This window comes from Aspergillus brunneoviolaceus (assembly GCF_003184695.1).
Source record: "Aspergillus brunneoviolaceus CBS 621.78 unplaced genomic scaffold BO95scaffold_21, whole genome shotgun sequence".
NCBI lineage: Eukaryota > Fungi > Ascomycota > Eurotiomycetes > Eurotiales > Aspergillaceae > Aspergillus > Aspergillus brunneoviolaceus.
Genome location: NW_020290751.1, coordinates 113,747 through 131,279, shown reverse-complemented (window position 1 = coordinate 131,279; position 17,533 = coordinate 113,747). Strand labels below are relative to the sequence as shown.

Here is a 17,533-nt window from a genome sequence, read left to right as displayed (position 1 = left end):
TCCTCGCTATGCGGTACATGTTTAGTATGCTTTGCTTGAAAGACAAGACCAGAAACAGAATAATCGGGTTTAGTAGAAGCTGCTCGCTCGTGGCCGTCGTTCAATCCCCTGCGTTGCGGGTGGGCGCTCCTGTGTCCCGATGGTCAACGGGGCGGGCAGGAGCTGTGAAGACATCGGCCCGGGTAGATGCGCGGCGGTCGACGGCGGAAGCTGCATCGACATGGTCTGTCTGGTGCCCCGATAGCTCCCTGGTTGACTATTTGCCTTGGCCGGCTGGGTAGGTGGTGCCTCGGGGCTCCATGTCGGCGGTGCGTGAGGGGGTGAGCCTGGGGTCAGCGGTTGTCGCTTGGTACTGCTGGTGGCGGAGTGAGCGGACGGGGGCGGGGAGGGCGGCGCCTCTCCCTGCGCCGGCATGAAGAGCGGAAACTGCTGCATCTGGAACTGCTGGTCCAGGGCCTCGTCGGTCCAGGCGCGCCGAATGCGCACCTCATGCGGGGTGCTGGGACAATGCAGCCGGCCCAGCACGGCTGTCTGACACCATCGGTTGGCTTCTGCGCCCGTGGTGAACCCGATCACTAGTCCGTTGTGGCTGTCGCGCAGGTAGGCCATCGAGGGGGTGAGCGGCAGGTACACGGCCGTCGGCTCCGTCGCGTAGATGCGACCTTCTCGGTTCAGGTTCTGGTAGGCTTGCGCACGGTCGGGAGAGTTGAAGTCGAGCTTCAGCTCTTGTTTCTGGAAGTAGTAGAGGACGTTGAGGGCGGCGGGGGCCATGTTGGTGGTCATTGTGGTGGCCGGGATAGTGCTGGTTGGGAGGGATATTTGCTGCAAGTGAAGCCAGAGCGTAAATGTTGAGGGGCAGTCGAGGAGCATATAAGGCATCTGGCACCGCCAGGTTGCGGTCCAACACCCTCATCGAGGCGCAGCGTGGCTGAAGGATCTCTGCGGTTGGTTTGCAACAATGCGAGCCTCCCTGCAGTTCGCAGTCACCGGCCATGTCAAGCTGTCAGCCTTGTGTCTCCTCCACTGCGGCTGAGCGGGCTGTGCTGGCGATTCCGGCCTGATCGACAGTCATAGCCATGGAACTCCTAGGTATGTTCGGGGTAGACAAAGCAGGCCTGCCGTCGGATGCCCTACAGAGCTGTCGAGGCTCGTGTCACGGGTCTTGACCGCGGTCGCGATGATTCGTTCCATGGTAGTGTCCATTGATCGTATGCTTGATCGGTGTAACTTTGCTTCCATCGATCAGTCGTAGGGTAAATTTGGGAATTGAAGCAGCTGCCAGGCGACCAGTATGTGTTCCCGGTCGCAGACAGCTGAAGGTGAATGGTGATAGTGCGGTAAGCGTGATATTGTCCTCTAGCTTGGGTGCCGTAGCTATTCAGCAACCTCACAATCTAGGCCACAGTAGGTGCATATCTCGACATATTATTACCCAAAGTCACGTAATAAGATAGACTGGATGAGACGTGCAGGGTATAGTTAGGCGCTGCGTGCTCAACGAGAAGAAAAGGCTGGAGAGCATTAGATATGGTGGATTGAATGCGGAGATCGACAACTCACACAGAGGTTCACGGTTCGAGTCCGCGCGGGTGCACTTTCTTCGCGGCCCATTATTTCTCCTCCCTTCCGTCCACCGTTCTCTGTTTATCTCCCGCCTTCCATCTTCTTTTCCTTTTTTCTTTTTTTGTTCCAGACTAGCGGAACCTCGCCCACTGAACCACGGTACCGGGATTTGGTGGGTGTCTTCTTGTCTTCATTCGGGCGCAATGGCACCCACAATCCAAGGCAGAAGTGACTCGGGTGGATGATGAAGAGATCCCCAGACTGCTCCCCTTTTCCTGATTATTAGTTTGTTGTTGAATCGATCTGATTACCATCGCGTAGCCGACCACGTGCCGCAGGCGACCCGCTAGCGATTCATTCTCGGGGCTTTGCCTCAAAGTGGAACAACCCGGACTGGGATTGCCCCTCGTCAATTTTCACCCTGGTCAGTCTGCCGCCGCCAGCACATTCATCGCCTTTGGAGATGAGTTTGGCCTGAGTCAGATACTGAAGATAAAAGTAAGTTGGGTGAAACCGAAATATCTCTTTTAGCCTCAAGAGGAGAGCTGCACGAGATTTGAAACATATCTGGCCCCTCTCCTACAACGAACCCAATTTTGCGGGGAGATCGAAAATTCTATTTTGAACATTAACGCATGCATCAGGCCATTCTGTCCCAATGTCCTGATTCTCATGAGGACAGAAGCTCTTCCTGGATCATTCTCCCGGTCGGCTGGTTCGCTCAACTCTGGTAGCGACCGGAATTATTGTTGCTGGGCGATCAGGCGATGGCTTTGTGGCTGGCCTTGCAATCGCAGTACAAGATCGTCCCAACATCTTGATTCCCCGAACTACCTACTCGCCCTAAGACAAAATAAAGTTGGAGCCGGCCCTTTTGCACTGCACCTGGGAAATGAAATCTCACCCATCTCCCTGGCCAGACCACACGGTGGCAGGTGCGTCGCTGTATATAGTATCTGCGTAGGTCTTTCCCACCATTGCCAGGGAGCGGGTGGATAAATGATCCAGCGAGAGCAGTCTCGGCTCCAGATGCCAGGCCGGCTTCATCGCTTGCAGGCCAGTCTATGCTGGACTGGGATTAGAAACAGTCGGTAGGCGAGGTCAGCGAGTCAAGGGTCGGGTTAGGGCACTCCGCAGCTATCCGCTTTAGGGAGGTCGGTTCCAGCCTCCGAGGCTGCAGGGGCTCCGGCCATCGCCGCTGCTCAGCTCGATCAGCCAGATAGATGCCTTGGCGATGTCCTCTCGAGATTAACTGCAATTCTGATCGGAAGTGTCGCGATCGATCTGGGCCAGATGCAATTGAGAGGTTTCCCAACCACCGCCTTGCGATTGAGAATCGAAACACATTGTCAATGTCAACCCCGTCAACAGAATAACCTCGTGTCGCGGCAGTTTCTGATACACCCTCGGGATATTCTTAGCGGATCTGCCATTCACCTGGAGCCGGAGCTCTTGCTGATCAGCTCGACGCCCGTCGACTGCCCCACAGGAACCAATATCGCCATCGCGGTTCCTGAATCTTGGAACTTACCCACGCCACTCCAGCCCCGTGCTCACCCAGAGAACACTAGTCCGGTAGTTTCGATCCTGCGACGAACCGTGGAGTGTTGCCCCCTCTCGAGTCAGTTCACCATGGCCGATCCCCCTCGCCAATCTGCTTCCTGGGCCGGGAGAACCATGGCCAGCTCGTATTCTGCCGGGACAGACTGATAGCCGAAGCGCGAGACTGGGTCCTTCTCGAAGCCCAAAACACCGCGCATCCCTGCCACTCCTCCCCGTGAGAGCCATTTAAGTACACTGGCACCGTCCGCATCGCCCGCCCGTCAGCAGTCGCGGTTTCTCCTGTGTATCAGATCCAGTCACTGCTTTTCGACTACCGCCATTGGGCAGGACCCGACTCTCGGTAGTACTGCCACCACACTCACCCATTGACTCGATTCGCGACTCTCCTTGAACCTACACCACCCCCCTACGAGAACTGTATTCGAGTTAAGGTTCTGCAGCGCGCGCCTTCGTCTCACCCCTCCACTCTGCGAGTCGCGTCTCCTCGACCGGACATGTGCTTTACGTCGCTGCTTCATATAAAAGTCTTTGGCCGTTCCCGCAGCACGTATCGCAGCTAACCCATCCGACCCGAGGCGACACGCATTCCACCACACAATTCCCCACCCCAGTTTGATGCAAGAGTGAAGGGATCTTCCGAACCACCGCCAAGATGATGCCCGTCGAAGGGCGCAGCAAGGAGATCCTGATCGTCGCCGTCGTGTGCATGTCCGTGTCGTTCATCACCGTGTGCCTGCGCTCGTACGTGCGACTGCGACTGATCAAGGCGTTCGGATGGGACGATGGGTTGATGGTGATTGCTACGGTAGGCATCCCCGGCGCTCACTTGCACTACCGGGCTGCCAAGCTGACCAACCCGAAGGTATTGAACATCTTCCTGACGGTCTGCGCCATCGTCGGCGCCAAGGAAGGCATCGGTCGCAAATTGACCGACTTCCGGAGTATGGACGACCTGCACCGCGCCATGCTTGTACGCCCCCTTCCCACCCTCCTTACCACCATCTCGGAGGATACTGACCAGAAATAGTGGTGGTGGCTCGGCCAACTCATCTACATGTGGGCCTCAGGCGTGGCCAAGGTGTCGATCGCGCTCGCCCTGCTCCGCTTGACGGTGCGCCAATCCCACCGGATCATCCTGTGGACGGCCATCTGCGCCTCGGTGACGGTGGGCCTGGTCTTCTGGTTCTTCATGGTGCTGCAATGCCACCCGGTCTCGGAGTTCTGGGAGCGCACCGGCCGGGGCCAGTGTCTGGACACCTCGGTGCTGCTGGCCGTCGCCTACGTGTACAGCAGTATCTGCGCGGCGTGCGACCTGGCGTTGGGCCTGCTGCCGATCCTGCTGGTGCGCAAGCTGCAGATCAACCCGCGCACGAAGATCGCGCTGGGCGCGACGTTGAGTATGGGTTGTGTGTATGTGCCTCCCCCTTGCCGCTTTACGAACCCTCGCACTCTTGAATCGTGCAACGAAACACTAACAAGTACAGTGCATGTCTGGCCCTCATTATCCGCATTCCCTTCCTACCAAGTTACAAGGACCTGGACTTTCTATGTACGCTACGCCCCCCTTTCACTCGCTTAAAGGTAAAGCTAACACCCCCCAAGACTCGACCTACCAAATCGACCTCTGGTCCTTCCTGGAACTCGGCCTAGGCATCACGGCCGGCAGCCTGGTGACTCTGCGGCCCCTGCTCCGCAAGTTCCTGGACCACGGGGCCTCGTCCACCCCCAAAGCCCCCTACGCCTACACATACACCACCCGCAGCGGCGGCACCGGCCGCAAGCCCCGCTCCCGGTCCCGCGGCAGCTTCCCGTTCTCGAGCTTCTCGCGCTCCCGCACGGAAAAGGACCAAGATCTCGAGGTCGAGTTGGTGGATGCGGCGTGGCGGCCGGATGTGCACGGGGTGGAGCGGTCGGCGACGGCGATGGCGATGGCGACTGTCGTCGGTGGTGGTGGTGGTGGGGTTGGTGATTTGGGAGCTGGGAGGGGCAGGGAGAGAGGGAAGAGTGATAGTCAGGAGAGTCTGACGGGGATGGGGTTCCAGTATGAGAATACGGTGGGGGGCGTGGTGGGCGGGGGCCAGTGGGGCACGGATGTGGTGGGCAGCGAGAGGATGGTCAGGGTGCAGAAGTCGTTCTATGTCACGGAGACGGAGCGGAGGGTTTGACCTTGAACGTGTGTTTTGGTTTAATATTAATGATTCATGCCTCATCTACGGTATTGGCTCTGTGCAGCGTAATCGTAGAACGTAAAATCGGAGGTGGGAAGGCTCGTTCGTTAGCTCCTGAAATCACCACACTAGTGACTACCTATTCAATATCCATAGTCTACTCCAAACTCTCCCCCTCTTGACACCCGATTGGCGTCGTCCGGTAGTTCAACCCGGTGGTCGTGTTGTAGTTCCACCAGAAATCCAGGTACTGCGGGTACGAGCTGGGCACCTGGCAGGTCGACGCGTAGTCCGGCAGACTCTCGCTCAGGATCGAGGTGAAGTTGGCCAGCGAGCACGTGTACCCCGGCCCGGACTGGCAGTCGTTGAACGGGAGGACGGCCTCGTTCAGCACCAGGCGCACGTAGGTGTCCTCCTCCGTCGCGGCGCTCGCGTTGCAGCTGAGCCGCTCGATGGTCAGGTGGCCGCCCATCGGGATGATATTGCCGATGCTGTACGGGTTGCCGAAGGGGATGTGGTCGAGGGGGAGGTCGGCGTCGGGGATGAGCACGCCTAGTGCGGCGAGGATGGGGGTGATGTTGGTGTCGTGGGCGCTATTGTCGGGTCAGTGCATTTGACTTGGAGCAGGGCGCAGGAGAGGCTTACAAGTTGAAGAAGAGGGAGCCGGCCTCCTCCGGGCCTTGGTTCAGCAGCGTCAAACTGGCGTTGACGTAGACGGCTCCTACGGCAGCCATGTTCTTGTCGCCGGGTCTGCATTGATGTTAGGGTTGAGGCTAGTTCATGAACGGCAACGGCAGGGGGGCCTACCCAGCGCAGTAGTAGTAGTCTAGGTCTGCGAGGTACCCGAAACTGACCCATTCGTCCTGGGTAAAGGCATTGATCCAGTCGGAGTAGGGACGGGCGTTGAGCTCGAAGGATGCCATGGCTGCGGTGGTCAGCTGATGCTCCACGAAGGTGGTAGCAGGACATACTCATCAAATGGTAGACATCCGTCTCGTTGAGGCTCAGGCCCGGGTTCTGCGCGTTCAGCCGCGCAGCTGCCACCTTGAACTGCGGCATCGCGTAGACGAGGTTATTGCAGACCGAGTCGTCGTTGTCGACGTCGCAGCTGGGGGTGAGGCTATCGGCGCCCAGGGTCTCGGACTCGGAGATGATGTTGAGGGCGGCGTTGGTGGAGTAGTTGTAGCCGAAGAATCCCTCGCCGAACTTGCGGGCGGTGTTGATGACGCGGCTGTAGCCACTGCTCCAGAAGGGCTGCACCGACTCGCCATCCCAGAGGTGGCCGTAGCGGGCCCGGTACTCGTTGCCGTGGGTGTATGCGTCTAGCAGGCCCGCGTACGGCCCGCTGCTCGTCTCGGCGTTGTAGTAGCATTCGTTGGGCACGTAGTAGGTCCAGTCCTGCAGGAAGGCGAGATCTCCCTTCCACTCCGAGATGTTGGCCGAGTACACCTTGTCCAGGGTGGCCTCGATGCCCGCGCCAGCGCTGGGAGAAGGGTACCGCTCGCCGTGTCGCTTGACCATGATGACTTGGTCGACGGCGCAGCCAGTGGGCGGGTCCCGGGCGATGCCGTAGGATTCTCGCTCCGAGTACGGGCCGTTGCCGCCGTAGTGCTTCAGAATGCTGTAGCCATCGCGAAACTCTTGAGAGAATTGCTTCTCTTGGGTGGACTGGGGGATGGCGGCGGGGTAGGAGAAGGCGGACGCTCCGGTAGCCAGACCTAGGGCACAGGCGGTCCGGAGGAGAGACGAGGAGGAGGGCATGAGGAGGATTGTGAGAAAGGACAGAGAAGTGAGTAAATGGAGAGACAAGTGCTGGTCTTCTTTATCCGGCGATGATCTGAAGCCTACTGCTGTGTTTTGCAGCTTGAGTTGCGAGATGTAGGCCCTTATATAGCCTCCAGCCGGCGATTGCTCTCCTCATTGCGGGGAGCTGCAATGGCCGTCTGAGCCGGTCGATCTCATTTCCGACGATGGAGAAAGAGCGCATATCGACCACTGACAGAGACAGAAGACTGCCCACGTGCTCAATTTCCCAAAGTGAAGCGAAATTCCCCTCCGCTGTCGGACCGGTGATAAGCACCAAGTACCTCGAGGTATTTTGCTAGGTCTCGATACGCAAAAGATACGAAGAGTGACATGGTGTCAGCCCCGGCGGCGGCCGACGGAAGATCCCAATCACACGCGGGGAAGCCAAGGCGTGTTATCGCATTGCTGGTCCATTGGTCAACTGAGGAGGGGAGTGGGTCTTGCACGGTGTATCTCCGATGCTGTCACTAGACTTGTTTGGGTGTTAGTTAATGAAGCCGTTCCCGTCTGATTTCCTCCTCATCTTTCGTTGTCGTTGTCATTGCTGCTGCTGCTGCTATCTGGGTGTGGCGATGTAAAAGAGCTGAATCAAGGCACGGTACACACCTCAGATAATAATTCATCGAATTCCTAGTGAAGGTCTCATTTGTTTATCCTCTTGCTAGGATTGAAGTCACACCGGTGTAGTGTCACCTCGTATACATTTGCAATCTCTGGAAACAAGCACCTTGGAAGTTTCTTAGCCAAAGCTTGGTGCCAGCCATATATTCTTGCAGCGTTCCAGCCAAGACACCTTGATCCTTCTGACGCCTTGGCAATTCGCTGACGACGGTCCCTGCATCATGCCTGCAGTTCTAAGAGACCATGTCGTTAGCATCAGGTCGAGTCGTGGTAGCTATGCCTCAGACGGGTCATGGTCTGCCCACGTGCACTCGATCTGGCCCAACATTGGAGATGCAGTCGCAACGCCACGCCGCAGCCTTATGCATCACATCATGTTAGTGCATCTGCTGCAGGAACCGAGCCAGGTACGATACTATGCGCGATTATCCACTACTATGTCGGTTAATTGCGTTAGACATACTTTGAGTAAGTATTACACCTGTTTGGACACATTCATAAATTCAACACCAACTGTACAGTTTATACTAATATTGATCTACATAAATGAAGATTTTCTTATGATGCGTACTAGAAGTATGAAAATCTTTATTCTGTATTGCATTCATGTCTTCCATCCGAAAAACGTGATTCAATATTCTTGGTTATAACTCCTGGCATTATGTCGGATTTCTACTAATGATACTAGTTCGAGATCTATGTTGATATATACGCAAGTATTGAGCTTTAGTTTTGAGGGGTTATGACGGGTAGTTCTGGAAATGCCAGCAGTGTCAGCAAGACAAGTCTATGCGCTGTATATGATCATATACGATCATGGAATTCAGTGATACACCTCTAAACATATAAACTCTTACGCCCACATCTATAACCACATCCATAACGACCACTCAAACCTCCACCGGCACCTCATACGACAACTTCGTCACCCCCTTCTGCCGACTCACCTTCCGGATCGTGATATACCCCGTCAACCCGGTATGCGCCACATGCGTGCCCCCACAGGGGTTGGCATCCAAGTCCGCGATCTCCGCGATCCGCACCTTCCCCCCTTGCCCCACCTGCAACCCCTCGACCATATTCAGCTCCTTCGAGGCAATCTCCCGCTCCTCCCACCAGGAGATGTGCACCGGTAGCGCCCGCTGCACCAGCTCGTTGACCTTCCCCTCGATCAGCGGCCGGTGCTCGTTGTACAGCAGGCCCTCGAACTCCATGCACGCCTCGCGCGGCGCGTGGTTGGCCTTCACCTTCTTGCGCTCCCCGAGCTCCGGGGCGAGCAGGCGCATCGCGAGCCCGATGATGTGGCCCGCCGTGTGCAGCCGCGAGTGGTAGTTGCGGGTGACGGCGTTGATGGTCTGCGTGGCGACGGCGTTGGAGGCGAGGGAGAGCGGGAATGCCGGGGTGGTGAAGTGTCCGAAGTGCAGGATCTCGCCGTCGGGGGTCTTGCGCACGAGGAGGACTTCGAAGGTGGCGTTGGGGGTGCTCGGGAGCTGGATCACGCCCGTGTCGCTGGGTTGGCCGCCGCCTTGGGGGTAGAAGACGGTTTGGCGGGTGGTGAGGGCATAGTGGTTCTCCGTCGGGATATTCTTGGCCAGGGTCTTTTCGGGGTCGCTGAGGGCGGAGATGGGGCGGTAGGAGGTGAGGGTTGTCGTCGTCGTGGTGAGGGTGGCGTCGTCTAGATAGAGGGCTTCGGTGGTCTGTGAATGGGTTTTTAGTTGGAGTTGAGTTGGAGGATGAGTGCGTAGTTACCATGATGACGAGTTTTGGGGGTGAATGTAGTGGGGTGCTGAAGAAGAGTGAGGCTTGAGCTGGTATGTATACTTTGGGATTTTATCATTCCCACCCCCACGTGAATCATCGGCGGGAGTCATTCCCGGCCGTTCGCTCGCTCCGGCACACTGGATTAGGCAGGTGGAGCCCGTCTTGCGTTCCGATCCCGGTGCCAAGCAGTGGCGGTGCGTCCAGCTCCAATTGTTGGGGTTGGAGTTGGAGTTGGGGAAGGTCATCTTGTTAGGGCTATCTGGTGGTGGTATGTGAGCATACATTAGTGTCCGGTTACTGTTAGGGGATAAGTCTAGAATTGTGCGGTAAGGCAGGCAGAATGTGTTCAAGGTCATGATTAGTGGTGTGGGATACTAGCGTATGTTCTGAGTTGCCAAATTAGATGATGAAGTCAAAAAAGATTTTAATAGGTGTGGCCGTTGTCGGGTTTATTTTATTTTATTTTTGTTTTTTTTTTCTAAGACAATAACCCACCAGCTACCGATCACAAGTCTGAAGGCCAGTTAGCGGGGAGAAATCAGTCAGGGCTACAGTGCTCACAAGGTAGAATCGGCGCGGCAACGCAGCCTCTCATCGAAGGAAGCCAGCCGGCGCAGGCACTGATGAACATCAACCTCCTCTGAAGAACCACTAAAAGTGATGCTGACGGCCTTTTGGCGGTGGTGGCGGTCGAGCACCCACTCCACCTCCTGGAATTTGAATCTTTCCAGACACAGACATAGGTCCGCGAGCATCTTCAGCACCTGCGGCCATTCTCCCTCGAACTGGATCTTGTCGAGCGTGATGGACTCGAGCTTCGGGAGCTTTGGGATCAGGATGCACATGTCGTAGGCCATCAGCACGAGGTTGGTCAGCGTCAGGTGGCGCAGGTTGCAGCCGCCCACGGGGATGGCGTTGAACGTCGGCCCCGCGGGGGGGAATAAGCAGTGCATCCCCCTGCCCTCGAGGACGAGCGTGCGGAGCGGGCTCTTGAAGATGCGCTTGTAGAACTTGAGCCACGGGTGCGGCTGCGCGCGTGGCGGACACTCCATCCTGTCGTCCACGCAGTACGGCCACTGCACCCGCAGCTCCTCGAGGTCCTCCAGCACGTAGTGCTGCAGGTGCGGCACGAAGAACTCCATCGGCGTTTCGATGTTCCAGTCGTCCGCCTCCGAGACGAGGGACAGGTGCGTGATCCGCCGCCGCAGGCTATTGAGCATCCGAATCAGGCACTTGGGCACGTCCCCGGGGTTGATGACGTCCGTGAAGGCGGCGCCCGCGGGGCCCAGCGCCAGCTCGAACTCCGAGATCAGTGGGAAGTGGTCCCGGAGCAGATCGTGCAGGCACCGCACCTCGGGGATGTCTATGGGCACCTGGATGGTGTGGTCCGGTCTGCGCTGGAAGGGGGTGTTGGGCCCTGTGCGCGTGCCCTCGAGCCGCAGCCGCCGCGCGAAGTGCGTGTACCTGGCGTACCGCGCCGCCAGCGCCTGCAGCCCTGCGACGCTGGTTGTTGTCATGTCCATCCGCAGCGTGTGCAGCGCGGTCGCCATGTCGTAGACCGGCGGGGTCGGGTTGATGTTGGCCGGGTCGAGCAGGATGCGGCGCCCCGCTGGGGTTAGGTTTTGCGCGATTGGGTCCAGCGGTGTGTCCGCTTCCAACGACTCGAACATGCTGCTTACCCAGTCCATCTCGTCCGCCGTCGGGTCGGGCTTGTCTTCCGAGAAATCTTTTTCCGAACGCGGCGGCGTGTCCACGGCCATCGAGTCGAGCATCGCGAGGAGCAAGGTCCTCTGCTCCTCGGTCAGGCCGGGCATGACTTCCCAGGCATTCTTCAAGCCGGGCATTTTGCTGGTTGGTTACTGTGGGGTTTTCACGTGGAATAGGAGTCAATGTTGGGACTGATCTGTGGGGATCGGGGGTTGTGGTGATGGGAGGGATGGGAGGGATAGTGTGAGCAAGCAAGAGACTGCATGGTGTTTTATATCAGGGATGCTGTGGTATGGAAGCGGCTCCATGGGAGATGTAGCTGCAATCTCCTTCAAAGTGTGCGGTGAAAGGGATTTGATGCTGGACCCCGTTTCCATAAAGAAGCTCGTGGTGGTGAATTCCCTCAAGGCAAAGGACAAAGGCATTATCAGGGAGTGCTAGTAATCTTTCAATGGCTGGGTCGAACAAAGACGCTGTTATGGAAGTTTTCACTATGAATGCGTCCATGTCGATCGCGTGCTTTCTTTGTGAGCCAAGCTTGCGGTTCTTGAAGGCATGAAAGGAGAGTTCATGGCTTCCACACTCTCCAGTATCGACAGTCGTGAAAGCATAGTCATAGCTGTAAGCAGGATCGGCTGGTCATTCTTGTTCTGGTCTCAATGTTAAGTTATGTTTCTTGGATGCATGGGAGAAGATGAGCTCACAGACCTTATACTCCCTAGTGTTGAAAGTCGTCAAATCATAGCCCTAGTTATGAAGCAGTATCGTCGAATCATTCGTGTTCTAGTCTTGATTCACGTTTCTTGGACGCACGGGAGCAAGAGCCCCCATCGCCCTAATTGTCTCCAGTCCTGACACCTATGAAAGCGCCGCCATAGTGTAAAGCGGTGTTGTCTAGTCATTGTTGGTTGATTGAGGTGAGAGTGACTCAGAGAACAGAGACGAACTCGAGAGAAGCATCTGGCATTGAATCCGACATCAACCGAATTGGCCAAGCGACCAGTCCGTCCACCTCCAAGGTCCGCTTTCTGTGACATCAAGGTCACTTTCTCTGACACCAAGGCCAGTGTGGATTTCTCCGAGAAGAAGATAGTGGATGCAGCATACGAAGCATTCCTTGACCGCTTCTCTGATTGTTGCCTGGGGCCATGCTTTGTCAGCCCCATCACAGCCAGCCCTAACTGACTGACTGACTGACTCTCCACCACAATCAACCATCTATCAACATCCATCAAGTCAAGTATCTCTCCTCCAGCCAAGCCTCATCAGGGCGAACGCTAAGAAGTCAAGGTTTTAGATTTTCTTCCTTCCCTGCCAGGTGGGTTGCAAGCGTACTCTTCGCATCCCGATGCCTGCACCTGACTCCCCCGGCGGCCAATCGCCATGAGCGCTGAGCACACAAGCTCGAACTCTACTAGGTACTCTTGCTGCAGTCTTCGCACAAGAAGCGACCCTGCTATCGATCGCTCAACCTCGATCGACGCCTCGAGACGACGTGTTCACGCTTTGAGTTTTTCTGGCAAATTTACTTATGAAGGGGTGGTTTGTAGACAAACACATTCTCTTGCCCAAAAGTATAGGGAAAGTCTGTGTTGCCAGCGATAAGCGGGCGGTCGAAAGAGGGATAGTGGCATCAGAAAGATTCGAAACGGCCGGAGGGGTCAACCGAGCTGTGGTCAATGATGCAGCCCGGCGATCGTGCGGCGATCAGCTTATCGCAGAACGGGGCCGTTCTATTTCCGGTCGACGCGCCGTCGTTCTCCGGTGGTCACTGATCACACCAGATGATACACTGTCCCTAGGTAATCAGGTTACTTGTAGTCTCCTTCCGCAGTAGTGAGTATAGCGCAGTAGGCTTAACGTAAGCTCCATCCCGCAGAATATGCAAACTGGTGGAGGAGGGGCTACCATCCTCGTCATGGTTCACATCTACCAGCCTCACTCTTTGATTTTTTTTTCCTCCGGAGAGGAGAGGGGTATCGATGATCTGCCGGAATGCCCCACCATGAAAATTTTCTCTCCTCCAGGCGCATGGGCGTGAACGAGGGCTGAGAGCCTGAGATGCAAGCACCACCACTGCCCGTCGCCTTGGACACGATACGGAGTACCAAGTGAGTAAAAGCAAGGGTTGGTGGCAGGATTGTTGACAGACTGCCTATTCGGGCGGGTGGGGCCACGTGACCAGCCAATGTTGTTTTTTTTTTTCCTCTGGCTCTTCCTTCGCTCCACTTCAACCTCACTTGGTTCGCTTGTGCTTCCACTGCCTCCACTGCCTCCACTGCCTCCCACTTCGGTCCCCACTCCCTCGCTTCATTTCTTCTTGTCATGCTTAACAATGTTTTTTTCTGGATGAGAAAAACTCACTTGGATGATGATCTCCAGTACAGACCACTTCCACACCCGCAGGACCCTTTCCCCTCCTCGGCTTCTGCTGCAGTGGCTGTCATGTTGATCGCAGGTATCCACGTCACCAACCAAAACCATATCGGCTTCATGCTTTACACTACACTGCACTACATACACTACACAAAATACACAACTCTCCGACGCGTCCACTCTACCTAGTACATGTGCACTACACTGCACCACCACCACCACCACCCCACTTCCTCCCCTCCGAATTCAGATCGGTAATCACCGACCAACCCCGACCCAGGGAATCCCCCCGACACCATTGCCAGAGACAGATGAAAGCGATCTCCATCGATATCGTCATCGCTGGGCTGGGCGTTGAGGTGGCCCAATGAAGTGGGCAGATTAGCAACCTCGGCCGGGGCGCAAGAGAAATTGATAGTAACCAAACTGATAGAAAGTGCAGAGCAGACTTAGCGGTGAAGAGCAGCCGGCGGGAAACTAAGAAACAACTAAGCCCAAAGAACACCAATCCAACGCCCGTAGCCGCACCTCCCCCACCAATCAGTGCATTCCCTCACCATTAGCTTCTCGCCTCCTCTCAAGCTCCAATGCACCAAATGCACCAAATGCTCTCCTTCGCCTCTTGTCGGACCAGCTTGAGGTCCATGCTGGCCTTATCGCTATGAGCATTCCATTGAACAACAGAAAAAATTTTTTTTTCTGCCATGGGCTGACTTTGCCCAGTGCCTCTCTCTGTTAGCTCTTTTTTGCTTCCTTGGAAAGAGGGGACTTGGTCCAAGCACTGAGGAGCTCCGAGCCTATATATTACTGCCTGTGCTCCATCGGAGCTTCTTTCTTTTTTCCCTCATCATCTTGCCTTTCCTTCGTGGATTCGCTATTTACTGCAACCAAAGACCTGGTCGGTATACAGGTCGTTTCTCACTCTCATCCCTTCTAATCCTTTGTTGCTGGTTCGGCTTGTGCCCTCGCAGCCCACATCACACCAATGTTCAAGTCATACTCGCACATCCTATCCCACAAGCGGAGAAGAAGCAAGAGCAGCGCCGTGCAGATCCTCTCCGCTGCGCAGTCCGAGCCGAGCTCCCCGACCCAGACCGTCCACGATCCCATCGAGATCTGGGCCCACTCCCAGCCCCTCTCCGTCAGTGAGGAGCAGCTGCAGGGCTGCTTCACCACCCTCGTCCCCCGCATCCACAAGTACGACCATGTCGCCCAACGCGGCAGCGATCGCTTCGTCCAGGACCTGACGGCCACCCTCGCCGCCGAAGAGGGCAAGGAGCCCACCAGCTACCTGTCCTGCCCCGTCGGCAACTACGCCAGCTTCCTCTACCCCGAATGCTTGCCCGAGCGTCTCGAGCTCGTCGCCTACCTGACCGAGCTCGGCAGCCTGCATGATGGTACGTCCCCCGTCCTGCACGCGCATGCATGACCGACCGTAGCTAACCTGCACCTCGCAGCCCAGGGAAAATCCAACGGACGTACGACCGACAAGCCCGACGAGCACGTGGAGTCGCCCCGCGCCGAAGCCCGGAAGAAGCTGCTGGAGAAGGCGGTGGCCGAGATCACGGAGAAGGAGATTGATGGCAACGATATCATTGACAGCTACCGGAGCAACTGGCTGGTCACGCCCGAGGTCCCCACCGCCGACAACTGCGCCAACCTCGACGACTATGTGGCTCGCAGACGCCTCAACGCCGGTATCGAGTAAGTGGCCGCTGACTTCTCACTTGACATGGAATAAATCCTAATCAGTGTGATAGTGTGTACTGGACCCTGATGGGCTTCGCCCATGGCACCCGCCTGGGCAAGGAAGACCAGGCCATCGTAAGAGATGCGCTCGACGCCGCAGAGCGCACCATGTTCTTCACCAACGACTACTACAGCTGGCCCAAGGAGAAGCGCGAGACCAAGAGGCGTCCCGTGGCCAACGTCATCCTGTTCCTCATGCAACACCAGAACATGTCGGAGGAGGATGCGGTCGCGAAGACCAAGGAGCTCATCATCCAGAACGAGCAGGAGTTCGTCAAGCGTCGCGAGGCGCTCTACCAGGCCAACCCGGATCTCGCCCCCAAGCTCCGCAAGTGGATGGAGGTCCTGGGCTCGTCCCTGGCCGGCATCCACTACTGGTCCAAGAACACACCTCGCTACGCTGTTCCTGACACGATCGAGGAGAGCGAAGAGGAGGAGAGTGAGCACGCTTCCGTCGCCGAGGAGGACTCCTCCGAGGGAGACGCCACTGCTGAAGACGATGAGGACGAGGAGGAGGATGAAGACGAAGAGGAGGAGGAGGAAGAGGAGGCCGAGGCCGAAGAGCGGGAGCAGGAGGCAGAGCATGTGGAGGAGGCGGCTCAGCCCGAAGAGGAGGAGGAACCCCAGGACGTGGCGGTCTGGACTCCTCTGGTGGAAGAGCCGGCTGCGCCTGTCGTGCAGCTCAATACGCTGCCCCTCCTCGCTCCGGCCGGCTACATGCGATCCATCGCCATCACCGACCTGCAGAGCGAGCTGCTGGGCGCCCTCAACGTCTGGCTGCAGGTCCCCAACCGCCCGCTGACCTACATCAAGCAGATCATCAACGAGCTGCAGGACTCGACCCACATGCTGGCCGACATCCAGGACCACGCGACCCACCGCAGCCAGCGCACCCCGGCCCACCAGGTGTTCGGCCGGGCGCAGTGCATGAACAGCGCCGCCTACACCTTCGTGCGGGTGGCCAAGATCGTCAACAGCCTCAAGTGCCCCGGCATGCTGGACGGGCTGCTGGAGGAGCTCGAGGCCCGCTTCATCGGCCAGTCATGGGAGCTGGACTGGCGCACCACCTACCAGGCCCCCTCGGAGCAGGAGTACCTGACCATGGTGGACCAGCGGTCCGGCTCCACCTTCCGCCTGCTCGTGCGCCTCATGCAGGCCGCCAGCATGGAGGGCTCGTCCCTGGACTTCGAGCCCCTGGCCAAGCTGCTGGGCCGCTGGTACCAGATCCGCCACGAGTACCTGGGGCTGCTCGGCCGCGCCGAGGACCTGGACCACGGCAAGATCGTCTACCCGATCGTGCGCTGCTGCAACATGGACCCGGCCGCCAAGACGGTCATCCTGGGCATCTACCGCCAGAAGGCCGCCGAGGCCCCGCTGTCGCCCGAGAGTAAGGCGCAGATCCTGGACCTGCTGCACCGCACCGGCGCCCTGCAGGCTACTTATGACTTGATCCGCCAGCTCGGCCGCGAGGTGAACAAGACCGTGACCGAGCTCGAGGCCGCCGCGGGGGAGCTCAACCCCGCCCTCCGGGGCCTGGTCAAGTCTCTGAGCGAGCTGCCCATTCCGACTTCCTTGTGAGAATCGGACCGGAAAAAAAAACTGGAACTGATACCCAATGATTTTATGATGCCCTAATGACCCTTTGTTACTGGCTTTTTTTGTTGCCGATTTCCTTTGTTCGACTCGCTTTTGACACAGACATGACCTATGACTTATGATGTTTGTTTGGTTGTATTATAGAATGCGATACGAGTGATGATTGTGATTGTGGAAATGTATATACCTCAAAACTTGGTTTTTCTGAATACGTCTAATTCGAGGTTGAGTTCGTAGTGGTGGAGGCTCTTCGTATGGTGGACTGATGTAGTATACGCGCGCTACTGGAGACTGCATCAGCTCTTTGTCAAGCGGTGGTGCAGCTATGAGAATCATTGTATCGGCAACAGCAGCTGTCATCCTGTTTGCCCCCGCGCCAGTCTCACATGAGAGATGCAGCATGAACCACACTTGTCTTCGAGATGAATTACAGCAAGCACTTCTCCGACCCATCTCAGGTGTCGGACAATCTCGACCAGCAGCATAATCAACCTGGCTTCGCAGCGAGGGGGCTACCTCTAAGTCGGAACACAGAGAAGACGACTAGGTATCCATTGTGATCAAACACCCTTCGGATAAAGGCGGGGAAGAGAAAGTAGGGCAGGATATGCGTGGTCCGCGGC

The 17,533-nt window shown here is 57.0% G+C and overlaps 6 protein-coding genes across 6 annotated transcripts; 3 read left to right on the top strand and 3 right to left on the bottom strand.

The window, feature by feature from the left end:
- Positions 1 to 69: 69 nt before the first annotated feature.
- On the bottom strand, positions 70 to 783 carry BO95DRAFT_430343 (uncharacterized protein; the record flags this gene model as incomplete). Its single annotated transcript, XM_025584949.1, has 1 exon — positions 70 to 783. One exon carries the CDS (start codon positions 781 to 783, stop codon positions 70 to 72), a length of 714 nt encoding a protein of 237 aa, XP_025443890.1.
- Positions 784 to 958: 175 nt separating this feature from the next.
- BO95DRAFT_493196 (uncharacterized protein) lies at positions 959 to 3,526 on the top strand (the record flags this gene model as incomplete). The annotated part of the gene is made up of 7 exons (XM_025590751.1): positions 959 to 1,002; positions 1,247 to 1,404; positions 1,480 to 1,589; positions 1,885 to 2,061; positions 2,095 to 2,498; positions 2,620 to 2,654; positions 2,714 to 3,526. The coding sequence occupies 7 exons, from the start codon at positions 959 to 961 to the stop codon at positions 3,271 to 3,273; spliced, it is 1,488 nt and encodes a 495-aa protein (XP_025443889.1). The 3' UTR covers positions 3,274 to 3,526.
- Positions 3,527 to 3,778: 252 nt separating this feature from the next.
- Positions 3,779 to 5,291, top strand: BO95DRAFT_462077 (uncharacterized protein; the record flags this gene model as incomplete). Its single annotated transcript, XM_025588879.1, has 4 exons — positions 3,779 to 4,096; positions 4,154 to 4,536; positions 4,611 to 4,675; positions 4,729 to 5,291. The coding sequence occupies 4 exons, from the start codon at positions 3,779 to 3,781 to the stop codon at positions 5,289 to 5,291; spliced, it is 1,329 nt and encodes a 442-aa protein (XP_025443888.1).
- A 160-nt stretch (positions 5,292 to 5,451) lies between these two features.
- Positions 5,452 to 7,142, bottom strand: BO95DRAFT_493190 (histidine phosphatase family protein; the record flags this gene model as incomplete). The annotated part of the gene is made up of 4 exons (XM_025590750.1): positions 6,266 to 7,142; positions 6,102 to 6,219; positions 5,940 to 6,044; positions 5,452 to 5,887 (listed from the first exon to the last, which is right to left on the bottom strand). The coding sequence occupies exons 1-4, from the start codon at positions 7,053 to 7,055 to the stop codon at positions 5,452 to 5,454; spliced, it is 1,449 nt and encodes a 482-aa protein (XP_025443887.1). The 5' UTR covers positions 7,056 to 7,142.
- A 1,414-nt stretch (positions 7,143 to 8,556) lies between these two features.
- BO95DRAFT_513079 (uncharacterized protein) lies at positions 8,557 to 11,347 on the bottom strand. The gene is made up of 3 exons (XM_025591581.1): positions 10,044 to 11,347; positions 9,974 to 9,995; positions 8,557 to 9,418 (listed from the first exon to the last, which is right to left on the bottom strand). The coding sequence occupies exons 1-3, from the start codon at positions 11,324 to 11,326 to the stop codon at positions 8,612 to 8,614; spliced, it is 2,112 nt and encodes a 703-aa protein (XP_025443886.1). The 5' UTR covers positions 11,327 to 11,347; the 3' UTR covers positions 8,557 to 8,611.
- Positions 11,348 to 14,152: 2,805 nt separating this feature from the next.
- Positions 14,153 to 16,956, top strand: BO95DRAFT_83838 (geranylgeranyl pyrophosphate synthase). The gene is made up of 3 exons (XM_025592263.1): positions 14,153 to 14,962; positions 15,023 to 15,269; positions 15,326 to 16,956. Exons 1-3 carry the CDS (start codon positions 14,551 to 14,553, stop codon positions 16,890 to 16,892), a joined length of 2,226 nt encoding a protein of 741 aa, XP_025443885.1. The 5' UTR covers positions 14,153 to 14,550; the 3' UTR covers positions 16,893 to 16,956.
- The last annotated feature ends 577 nt before the right edge of the window (positions 16,957 to 17,533 follow it).

Coding starts and splice junctions, on each gene's coding strand:
- BO95DRAFT_513079 (XM_025591581.1), bottom strand. CDS start 11,326: ATGCCCGGCTTGAAGAATGCCTGGGAAGTCATGCCCGGCCTGACCGAG. Junction 9,996..10,043: donor TGCCGCGCCGATTCTACCTT/GTGAGCACTGTA, acceptor ACTGGCCTTCAG/ACTTGTGATCGGTAGCTGGT. Junction 9,419..9,973: donor TTGTGATCGGTAGCTGGTGG/GTTATTGTCTTA, acceptor ACCCATTCACAG/ACCACCGAAGCCCTCTATCT.
- BO95DRAFT_83838 (XM_025592263.1), top strand. CDS start 14,551: ATGTTCAAGTCATACTCGCACATCCTATCCCACAAGCGGAGAAGAAGC. Junction 14,963..15,022: donor GCTCGGCAGCCTGCATGATG/GTACGTCCCCCG, acceptor TGCACCTCGCAG/CCCAGGGAAAATCCAACGGA. Junction 15,270..15,325: donor CGCCTCAACGCCGGTATCGA/GTAAGTGGCCGC, acceptor TCAGTGTGATAG/TGTGTACTGGACCCTGATGG.